General features: G+C 41.3%; 1 protein-coding gene across 6 annotated transcripts in view; it reads right to left on the bottom strand.

Moving 5' to 3' along the window:
* The window catches only part of ash1l (ash1 (absent, small, or homeotic)-like (Drosophila)), a 217194-nt gene that overhangs the window by 173588 nt on the left and 31529 nt on the right, over nucleotides 1-12077 (bottom strand). For all 6 annotated transcript variants that reach the window (XM_043684018.1, XM_043684017.1, XM_043684014.1 and 3 more), the window contains one exon: nucleotides 6015-6605. In XM_043684018.1, the coding sequence (XP_043539953.1) occupies nucleotides 6015-6458 (444 nt within the window). In that variant the 5' untranslated portion in view covers nucleotides 6459-6605. The remainder of the gene's footprint in view (nucleotides 1-6014; nucleotides 6606-12077) is intronic.

The raw sequence follows: 12077 nt of genomic DNA, 5'->3' as shown, positions 1-12077 counted from the left end.
TTCATTTAAAACTGAGATGCAAAAGGATCTTCTTCTCCCACGTGGGAGATGATGATCCCAGAGAGTTCCAGAGGCTAGATCATTGAAAGTATGAAGAGGAGTTGGATAAACTTTCCAAATATTGAGTTGAGAGTTAAGAGGAAATGGCATGAAAGATTATTTGAAACCTGGGGCAGATCAGCTATGATCCTACTGAATGATAGGGCAGGGTTGAGGGGCTGAACAGGCCACTCCAACTCCTGTTTCTTACATTCTCAAGTTCTCCTTGACATTATCTCAAGGACTACTTCTTGGTTTTCTCAAAAGCTACTCTTTCATCCTTACTAACTTCTCCATTGTGTGATGCAGTCATGTAGCAACAGTACCTTCTGTTTGTTTGTTGACATTTGGTATATAAGGACACTAACAATCACAGAATTAGAAAAATTGATCAATATCTTCTACAACAATTCATTTTAAAAAAGTCACAGCACACAAAAAAACCATCAAGTTTTTGGACACTGCAATAATTAACATTGCATAAAATATCTAGAAGAGAGCAGAAATCTTTTTTAAATAACTGACATCTACATAATCAAATGTTATCACCCAAAACACACCTTCCATAAACTGGCACGGTCAAAGTTTTAATCCACTTCATCATATATGCGCAAAGCTAAGAATTGAGAATGTTCATTACAATAGGACCCCCTACATTATCTTCCATATTAGCTCCTGAAGAACATGTAGCCTGAATCTAGAGATTCTGCATTCATTTGCGAGTAATTCATCACCTCGCGTGATTAATGTTTTCTCAGTATTCCGTTGTTTAAAACTGTTCACTCTCCTTCGGAAACTCGCTCTCTACTATCCCATTTAAGTATTTCACACCACTCCCAACCCCTGAAATTCCCTTGGTGCTTCCTCCACCACTGCTGCCCCCGACACACAGCTAATTCAATAAATCTTCTAAAAACTCAGTCCCCCTCTCCTGGCCCCTCATCACACAACTCCGCTTTGAATTCCTTACTTTCCACTGCTCTAATCACACCCTTCCCGACACTCCAACCCCACACATCTCTCACACTCCAACCATGACCTCTGGGCTTCCTTTCTGTCCCAATTCTCTGCAACTCAGACAATCCTCCTCACATTCCCTCCTGACATTCCATCACAACCAAATGTGTCCTCCCATAATATGCCTCATTCTTCCACCCCCATCCCCCTACATCCTTCCCTCAAAACCCTATATAATTTTAACAGAGCTTGCTTCCTGAAGTTTTACTCTCCTGCAGCACAGAACACCACATCATTTGACTTTCTCATTGCTTGTTGTTTGTGTTTGCAGGTATTGCTTGTACAAGCATATCCATAGATCTCGGAACAACTTTTAAAAGTTTCATACCTTTTTAAAAAACATTCTTGATTTCTTACCGCCAAAAAAAGTAAATAATTTTGCAATTTCCTGAATTAGAGTCCATTTGCCACCTCACTTTGTCACCCATTTAACCAGGCTATACCACTTTGCAGTCTGTCTTTCTCTTGGTCTACACATAACTTTGCGTTGCCTGTGAACTTGGATACCTCATTCTCTGTGACCTCACTAAATCATTGATATAGACTGGAAATAGCCATAGCCACAGCATTGTTACTTGTGGCACTCCATTAGTTACAACCTACCAACTGAAAATGACCTTTCATCGCTACTTAACTCTTCCTATTCATTAACCTGTGTACTTCCACATATTATCCCAGTTTTCAGGTTCTTGACTTGCATAGTAACCTTTAGTACTGTGTGTTGCTGAACACCTTTTGGAAATCTAAGTACACTGCATTTTCTATCCCTCAACTACCCTAATTACGCAATTAAATACAACTTTCTTTTCATGAAACCATGTTGTTAGCTTTGCCTGACTCTGCAAGCACATTGTTGAGACTTGATAATAGATTTCAGCATTTTCTTAACCAATTATGTCAATCTAACTGCTAGTTCCCAGTTTTCTCCCTCCTTCCTTTCGGGCATAGCAGTGTTGTATTTGCTAACTTCCAACCTGCTTGGACTATTCCAAACGAAAACGTACGAAGTTCCAGATCGTAAACAGCATCTTAAGGTGGCTAGAAAAATATTTGCCTTTTCATGACCTTTTCTACCAGTCTTCCTTCTTTCAAAACAACACATCTGTATTACTGAGATTTCAATATCTCATTAAGAATCCTAACCATTTAAATTATACTGCCTCATTGTTCTTTCCCTCCCAAAATGCATACTCTACTTTTTCTCTACATATACAAAACCAATCTACATTCATCCACAACCTCCAGTGTTATAAATCAGCATGCTCCTTAATTTATTCCATCAGGAAACTGCACTAGTATTTTGCTTATATCTACATTCAAATCACTTTTATAAACTTCATACAACTCCTCCTGCAAAGATCCCTTGCGACTACAACATTTTTGTTCTCTAGCCTTCTCCAGGTGGCTACATTGTTTTTTAATACCAGATACTACTATCACCCTCTTCTGCAGTATAATATCAAGTGCAGTCTCAAATATTAATGTATGAAACATTTCCTTTCCCCCTACACAATGATTTTCTCCACTCTTCAATATAATTAAATCCCACCAGTTAATTTTTAAATCTGTATGGACAGTCCGATATTAATCCAAGCCTTCAGATGGGCTATTTTCCTTCCCTGTTACAAGTACATACATCTTTCACCCACTTTTGGCCCACTTTGTCTGCGATGGTTCTTTCAAAGAGCCACTCCATTAGCTCCCCTGCCACTACTCCAACACCCTTTACCATATTCCTGCTGCATTTCTCCAAAATGCAGTGTCCTCATGGGAAATACTTACTCCAACTCTTGTCATTCTCTCAGCTGGGAATCAACACAAAGTTTTTGCAGCTGGCACACAATATTGGTGATAGAATGAATTTTCCAAGCATACTTGGGCACTAAAGTTTGGACAGTTACTTTTAAATTGCTCATGCTCCTTTACCCTCCTGGTTCTTTTAACCTCGCGGTCTCACTCAAGGTCAATGAGGCTCAGTCGTAGTTCCTGGCAGGACAAGAAACAGGCAGCAGTAACACTCATCAGCGCAGTACATGGCACAGCCGTGTTGATTCATGCTGAATGTCATTATGTTACTGCATCTGGATGGAGTGCTTACTGCGATTGCAACTATCACTGCTGAGTTCAAACGGACCACAACCAGCCAAGGGCTGACTGAAATCAGAGAATTCTCTTTTGCAAATCTCCAGGCTTGCTTCTAATAGCCACACCGATGGCAAATTCAGTTAGGATTCTCATTTTCACCACGGTCTGATGAAGAATCATAGAAACTAGTAATTTTGTCAAGGTCTTTTTTTAAGCATCTGTACAATTTTGGCCTTTTGCCACAACATTTGATTGTTTCATCCCATTAAAATGGCTAAACAACTAACTGCTTGTTCTACAAGCTTTGCTGGACTTGGGTTCTGACTTGGACCGATTGTGTATGTATACCTTGGTTCCAGAAATGCAGCATGACGATTTTCGAGGATCTGCCGCAATACACAAGTCTCACGATCAGGATGGTGGCTGGTCTCCGTTCTGATATTTTCCATGACGTGGAGTGTCTTCTTCAGGTCTTCAGGGCAGAGCCCTTCAGCCAATCTCACACCAATTTTCACTAATGCCAAATTACCTTGGTGCAGCGAGACACAAATTAGTAAACATGATGATTTTCACCCAGAATATGCTTAACACTCCTTTCATTTCACTGGAGGGCCCTACTTCTGTTCATCACTTGCCATGCCATGCTTGGTCTGCTCCACAAGAGTCTCTCAAACTCACATGCATCCTTTTTGTCACTTAAAGCCTACAGCCTGCTCGATCCATGTGCTGATTTACAGTACAAGCTAAGTAGAACATTTACTTCTTCTGTGAAAACTTGAGGCCACACACTGAGCAAGCACTTCATTGTGAAGTTGAAACGGAGGGGGTTAACAGATACGATTTGTTGTTGCAGCTTATAACCAGAGTTGACTTACACACCACAATCTACACACGGTAGAGCAGATAACCAACACACATTGCAGATTTGCGGCTATTAAGCAGTATCAAGTCCAGCTTTGGATTAATATACTACCAGAAAAACAAAAAAGACAAGACAAACCGGTTGTTTCATTTTTGAACGCTTTTACTTCAAATCTGGGATCAGCTTGCAATCCAGCCCAGACAGGTCAGAGGTCAGTCAGCAGTGAAGAGGCTAATGATTCTATACAAAGTCAGTCTGCAGCTATTTCGAGTCAATTCCGGATTCAAAGCAAAGACAATACAAAGCAGCCCATAATAATTGGTAAATAAATTAACAATTACATTCTGAAAGAACACAAGCCTAGCAGAGCTGTTGTAAAATTTTAATGCATATGCTAAAAAGAGGTATGGGTGAAGAGAGTGTTACTCTGTCATCTGGTAATGTTATACCTGCATTGGGAAGGCAAGGTGATGCATTACGAAATATTCACCCTCAAATACAGAATCAAAACACTTTGGAAAAAAGAAACTTCAGTACATCGCCTAGTAAAATAAATAGTTAACAGATACAAATTGCAACCAAGTAAAAGTCTGATTCTACAAATTATCCACAGACAATGCAAGACTGCTGAATAAGCATTAGTCAGCAAGAACACACACTCTGGACCTGTGCCTGACTCTGCCGTACCTCAGCTCCAATCCCATTCACAAAGTGCAGCATCTATCAATTGTAACAAACTTGACCCATCAAGGCAAGATACCTGCTTCCATGAGGCCTGGGCATCCATGTGACCCAAACTCCAAGTCCCAGTGTCTGTGACCCAAGTCCCAGAATTCCAGTGAATTATTAGCCATTTCTCCAAAATATAAGAAATATACTGTTTTAACTGCTGACTCCATCTAGCATGACTCGACATGTCAAACTAATTGGAGCATTGATGGTTAAAAGTATTACTGGCTGTCAAAATTACCAAAATAGAGACAAGCAGCCAAAGTAACCTTGCAATTCTGAAGTAATTATTTTCAGCTGAAAATACATTGCTGACTTTTCAGGTTTATGTTTTGAACTCTTCATAAAAATCGTTAATCAGTCTCCTCTCCTTCAAGCGCTTAGGATACTTGGCATTTCCAGGAGTGTTTTCTATCATAAGAGCGAAGATACCTTTGATAGTAGCTGTAGAAGCTGAAATCTGTACTGAAAACAACAATGCTGGAGATCACAGCAGGTCAGACAGCATTCAGGGAGAGAGCGCAAGCTCATGTTTGAGTCTAGATGACTCTTCAGAGATCTGGAATTGAAATGTTAGCTTGCTCTGTCTTCCTGAATGCTGCCTGACCCACTGTGATCTCCAGCATTTGTTGTTAAAATACCTTTGCTACTTTAATGTAACCTCCAAATTTAAATTAATCCATCAGAAAAGCACATCTTAAGTTAGAAACAAAAATGGCCACAATTTTGTAATAGAGGGTATATTAGTTCTAGCTATCTAAAAGACCTTATTCAAATCCTGGGAAATGTCAAGATTTGGGCAATGCCATTTTGATACTCTGGAGCGATTTTATTTTAGTCCAAAGTTTTGAAAAAAAAGGAAGCAATAGGTTGGTTGTGATGTATGTACAATGTTCAGATATCACTCAAACAACCAAAGACACTGGGTTTGGGTGGCAAAATAGCTAGAGGAAAATTTCTGTGGCAGTAGCTGTGTTTTTGAGGGATGAAGACACTGAACACCTGAAGACTGGATAACACTAGTACAGTCGTAAGGTGTCATTTGACTTTGGAGTAAAGACATTCTGTTTCAAGCCCAAGGGTTATTATTTCCTGGTTCAGAGTTCAAGATATTACATTAACCAGATTGCTCAAAATTAAGAGTTGAAAGAAGGGTTTCACTCAACCAATCAAACCTGCAGGCAGATAAGCAAGCTCCAAGAGAAAAGATGAAATAAATCAAAAACTTATTACAAACAGTCAACCGGATATTGCGTCTTATTAGTTATGGTGGGGACCTTACCCGTTTCAGCTCATTTTCTTCCTCTCTCTCCTCGGTGCTTTTCCCACTTCTGGAAATTTTGTTCCGTGAGTGCTTGATGGTTGTTTTAATAGCAGGCCGACAAACGTAATTCTCCAGGTTTTTGGGGGGTTTCTTAGTTCTCTTGGGCTGCAACCCAATTTTGAGTTTCAGGCTGCCTTCTGCAAAATTTGTCTCCTTGACAGAGAATTGCTGCTGGTCAGAGTTTGGTGGATCCAGTTCTTGCCCCGAGTCAGCAGCTTTTCCCCCCTCTTGCTTCCAATTCGTACCATCTTCTTCCTCCAAAGCACCTCCATCTATCTCTCCCTCTCTCCTGCCAACAACTTTGTTGTTGCAATTAGTTGGAGTATTTTTTCCAGGGTTGCCCTCTGCATCAATGCTCAAAGGCTGGTTTAAAGATCCTAATAAGGTATTTCTTTGCTCCATTATGCAACTTCCCACTCCTTACCAGTTTGGCAAGGATTGTTACAAAGAGCCACCCGTGCCTTCAGATTGCTGCTTTCTGTAGCAGAACACTGATGCTACACAAGCTGCTTGGTTATTGCTCCCAGTTGAAATGCAGCATCACAGTCACTGTAAAAGAAGAGAAACAAAGTCAGCACTAATTAGGAATCAGCTTCCCTCTGGGTTTCCCCCCATCATTAATATCAAGCAATTCTAGGTCAGGTGACAAATACCAGGACATGCCAGCTTTTTCTTCAGGCTCCCATTTCTCACCTAATGAATTTTTTTCCTGGAAACAATATCTCATTTCATGATTCAAGATGATTTCTATGCAAATTCACATAGGAATGGGATTAGCCATTCAGCCCATCTAGACTCAATAAAATCATGGCTGATCAAACATTTCAGTGCCATTTAACCAGCCCACCCCCATAACCCTAGATCACTGGTAACCAGAAATCTATCATTTGCTCCCTTAAGACTGAGCTTCCACAGCCCTTTGGTTCACAACCCTGAGTAAAAACAAAAATTAATCTAGAGTCTGAGTTATTTCCCTTAAATGTTTACATTGTACATTGTGTTCTATACTCTCCAATTATGGTAAACATCCTACCTGTATCTACCTTGTATAAAAGTGTTTCAACAAGATCACCTCTCATGCTTCAAAACTTTAGAGATATAGTCTCAATGTACCGAACTTCCCTTCACAGGACTGTCCTGCTATCTCAGTGTTAAGTCTGGTGAACATTTGATATGCTCCAACTATGCCATAACATCATTCCTGAGTGAAGTGGTCCAAAACTACACAATATTCCTGATGTGGTCAAACCAAGCTCTTATACAACTGAAGCAAGACTTGATTACTCCTGCACTCAAATCTTCTTGCAATAAAGGCTAACATTCCATCAGGCTTCCGAATAGTTTGCAGAACCTGCATGTTAGCCTTCAGTGACTTATTGAGGAGGATACATTGGTCCCTTTGTATGCTTTCACTTTCCAACCTCTTACCATTTCGAACATAGAACAGTACAGCACAGGCCAGGCCCTTTGGCCCATGATGTTGTGCTGAACTTTTCTCTTAATCCAAGATCAACCCAACCTACACACACCTCCATTTACTCCCATCCATGTGCTTGTCGCGCAGTTGCTTACATGTCTCTGACTCTACTACCATCGCTGGCAGTGCATTCCTCGCACCCACCACACTCTGCATAAGGAACCTACCTCTGATACCTCCAGCAAACCTTCCTCCAATCACCTTACAATTATGCCCCCTTGTGACAGCCACTTCTGCCTTGGGGCAAAGTCTCTGGCTATCTACTCTAGCTATGCCTCTCATTACCTTGTACAACTCTAGCAAATCACCTCTCTTCCTTCCTTCTCTTCAGTATGAAAAGCCCGTGCTCACTCAACCCTTCAAAAGACAACCCTCCAATTCAGGTAGCATCCTGGTACCCTTCTGTACCCTCTTTATAGCATCTGCCTCTTTCCTAATATTAGATGACCAGAACTGAACATAATATTCCAAGTGTGGTCTAACTAGGGTTTCATAGAGTTGCAGCAAAACTTCACATCTCTTAAACTCAATCCCTCTGTTAATGAAAGCCAAAACACCATACACCACCTTAACAACCCTACCAACTTGTGTGGCAACCTTGAGGATTTTCTATACATGTACCCCAAGATCCTGCTGATCTTCCACACTAAGTAAAAACAATGACTGCAGATGCTGGAAACCAGATTCTGGATTAGAGTGGTGCTGCAAAAGCATAGCAGTTCAGGCAGCATCCGAGGAGCAGGAAAATCGACGTTTCGGGCAAAAGCCCTTCATCAGGAATACAGGCAGAATGCCTGAAGGGTGGAGAGATAAATGAGAGGAGGTTGGGGCTGGGGAGAAAGTAGCATAGATTACAGTAGGTGAGTGGGGTTGAGGATGAAGAAGGAGGCCCAGGACCTCCATGGCCTCGGCAGAGTGGGAGGGGAAGTTGAAATGTTGGGCCACAGGGCGGTGTGATTGATTGGCGTGGGTGTCCCAGAGATGTTCCCTAAAGCCATCTGCAAGGAGGCGTCCGGTCTCCCCAATGTAGAGGAGACCGCATCGGGAGCGACGGATACAATAAATGATATTGGTGGATGTAGAAGGCTCCTTTAGGGCCTTGGATGAAGGTGAGGGAGGTGGTGTGGGCACAGGTTTTGCAATTCCTGCGGTGATAGAGGAAGGTGCCAGGATGGGAGGGTGGGTTGTTGGGGGGCCGTGGACCTGACCAGGTAGTCATGGAGGGAACAGTCTTTGCGGAAGGCGGAAAGGGGTGGGGAGGGAAATATATCCCTGGTGGTGGGGTCTGTTTGGAGGTGAGCACCAGGGGGTTTCAGTCCTTGTTATGGTTGGAGGGGTGGGGTCTCAGGGCGGAGGTGCGGGATGTGGACGAGATGCGTTGGAGGGCATTTTTAACCACGTGGGAAGGGAAATTGCGGTCTCTGCCTCCTAGGTGCTTTAATCTTTCTAACTTATCTCATGAAATGATTTATCGAAAGCCTTTTGAAAATCTAAATATACAACGTCCGTTGGCTCCCCTTTATCAACTTTGTTGGGAGGCTTTTGAAGATGTAACTAACATCTTCAAACATGATTCCCTATTTGCTGACTAACAGATCATAGTTATATTATATAACACCTTTGAGCTTTTTTTTTAGGGTAACACTGCTACCTTTCAAAATCATTCCAGAATCAATAGAATTTTGGAAGATAATCATCAATGCATCAACTATCTCAGTATACAACTCTTTCAACATTTGGGGTGCAGAATATCAGGTTTGAGGATTTAATCACCTTTCAACTCCATTAATTTCTCTAGTACAATCTTCTCACTCAAACAAATTTCCCTCAACCACCTCATTTTCCCAAGTCACTTACACCTCTAGTTTGGGGAGATTACTTGTATCTTCCTCAGTGGAAACAGAAAATTAAATCATTTAACGTCTCTGCCATTTCCCCATTTCCTTTATAATTTTGCTGACTCTGTCTATAACAGACTCAGACACATTTTAGCCAAATAGTTGTCTTTTTTACATACCTAATGAAAAACAACTTGACAGTAATCTTGTTTTTAAAAGAACCTTTAGGAATGAGTGACCACAATATGATAGAAGTTTACATTAACGTCTGAAAGTGAGACAGTTCAATCTAGAGCATGGGTGTGAAATTTGAATAAGGAAATTATGAAGGCATGAGGCTCAAATTGGTTGACATAGATTGGGGAAATACATTAAAAGGCACAACTGTCCACAGACAATGTCCTATTCGTTCAACATGCAAAACTCAAAGAAAAAGTCAGTCAGCCATGGCTGACAATAGTATTTAGGATCATATAAAAGGTTATAAAGAAATGCCTAAAAAGCTGTCGCAAATATCAATAAATGCAAGGTTTGAGGGGTTGAGAGTTCACAGGTCACAATGGTCACCACATAGCTCTACCACTCTTCTGACTCAAAGATCACCCAGCCCCACCAAATTCTGACAGAAAGAACAATTTTCAAGGCTCTACATGGTGTCCCAGTGGGAAAATGTTTAAGCAGCTCTGAATTAAATATATCAATGCCTTGGAGGGATGCAAAGTGAAAAGGAATTACACTTCAGCCTCTTGAATAATTTTCCTGTCAGAATTTTGTAATTTTGAACACTATCCTCTCTCCCCATCGTTTAACAGTGAATAGAGGCCCAGTTAACCTAACCTCTCTTCAGACAAACTTGCCATCCCAGGAATCAGTCTGCTGAACCATCACTGCACTCCATGATAATTGTGTCTTTTATTAGGTAAGCAGAATAAGCCTGCACAGTACTCCAACAATGGTTTCACCAAAGCCCTCCACAGCTGCAGCAAGACATCATTTGAGTTGTACTCAAACATAGTTGCATTGAAGGCCAACAAGCTAACTGCTTGCTGCACCTGGAAAGTTGCATGCAGCATCTGACGTACAAGAACACCCAGGCCCCTTTGCACATTTAGCATTTGCCCATCTATAACCATTTAAATAATAGTCTGTCATTGGCTTTTTCCCTACCAAAGTGAAAAACTTCACAATAGCAGACCAGCAACACACGTCATCCATTACCCATCAAAAATGAAAATCCTCTTTTTCAATACATTGGGCAGAAACCACAATGTATTCTACATCAGATCATTCACCATCCTTACCTACCCTCTTAATTCAGCTTTTAAATAATGTCATGGGAGTTCTACTGGTAGCAAGGAGTTCTTCTGGTGTCAAAACTAATATTCCTGAAGCTCGCTAAATTTGATTATCTTTGTCATTCTCTCATATGTTTGGGAGAAATCTATTAAGTTCCCCTAGATTGCAACATTTTATTCAGTGGCTTTGGATTCTCTCGAAGTTGCAGAAGGTACATTATAAATGCAAACACAAAGGTGGGAGAAACTCAGCAGATCTGGTAGCACCTGTAGTGTCAAGAACGGAGGTAACATTAAGTCCAATGACCAGAGTTTCTCCAGCACTTTGTTTTTTGTTTCAGATTTCCAGCAGATACAAAATAAATGTAATAAAAACAAAGATTGCAAGTTGCTTTCTTTCCTTAAAAGCCTACCACAACTGAGTATAGCAGTGTAGTCACCTACTCAAGATCTTGGGCGACACGGTGGCTAGCACTGTTGCCTCACAGCACCAGGGTCCCAGGTTCGATTCTGGCCTCGGGTGACTCTCTGTGTGGAGTTTGCAGTGTCTGCGTGGGTGTCCTCCGGGTGCTCCGGTTTCCTCCCACAGTCCAAAGATGTGCAGGTCAGGCGAATTGGCCATGCTAAATTGCCCATAGTGTTAGGTGCTTTAGTCTGAGGGAAATGGGTCTGGATGGGTGACTCTTCGGAGGGTTGGTGTGGACTTGTTGGGCTGAAGGGCCTGTTTCCACACTGTAGGGAACCTAATCTTAAGAAGCTAGATATGACCAATATATACTAATAGGGGTTAAACATCAACTGAAGGACTCTTATAAATCACAATAAAATGACCCAAATGGCGATGAAGTGTCCAACTGACTGTCACAATGACCTAAACGCTACTGGCTAGGATTTTCAAAGGTAATCAGCTCATTACGAAGCACTCGGGACACAGCATAAGTGAAAGCTCTTCTGTTTGTTTTCTCATTACTTTTTCTTTTAAAAAAAAAGTGATGTCTAGCTGTAAGTTTAAAAAAGAAATCTGCAAATTGGCTTTATAAAAACATTTCCTGCCTCACTGTCTGCCCAGTATGGTACTGGGCCCTACAGACCACGATAGTCGTCAATCGTTAGAACAACTTGTCTGATCTTAACTAACATGGCATTGGGAATTACAATAGCTTTTCAATAGCTGGAGAATTTGTGCTTGATGGTGCATATGTGGGCACTGGTGAAAGGATTGGCATCATATAGCATGGAAACAAGCCCTTCAGCCCAACTCATCTAAGCCAACCAGATTTACCAAACTAAACTAGCCCCGGTTGTCTGCATTTGGCCCATATCCCGCTAAAACTTGCCTATTCATAGAACTTTCTTAATGCTTTTTAAATGTTTAACTGTACCTGCATCTACATCGATGGTGGATAAGTTG

This window comes from Chiloscyllium plagiosum, chromosome 51 (genome assembly GCF_004010195.1).
Source record: "Chiloscyllium plagiosum isolate BGI_BamShark_2017 chromosome 51, ASM401019v2, whole genome shotgun sequence".
Taxonomy (NCBI): Eukaryota; Metazoa; Chordata; class Chondrichthyes; order Orectolobiformes; family Hemiscylliidae; genus Chiloscyllium; species Chiloscyllium plagiosum.
Note: the sequence above shows the minus strand (reverse complement) of the source record. Positions and strands in the feature narration are given on the sequence as shown.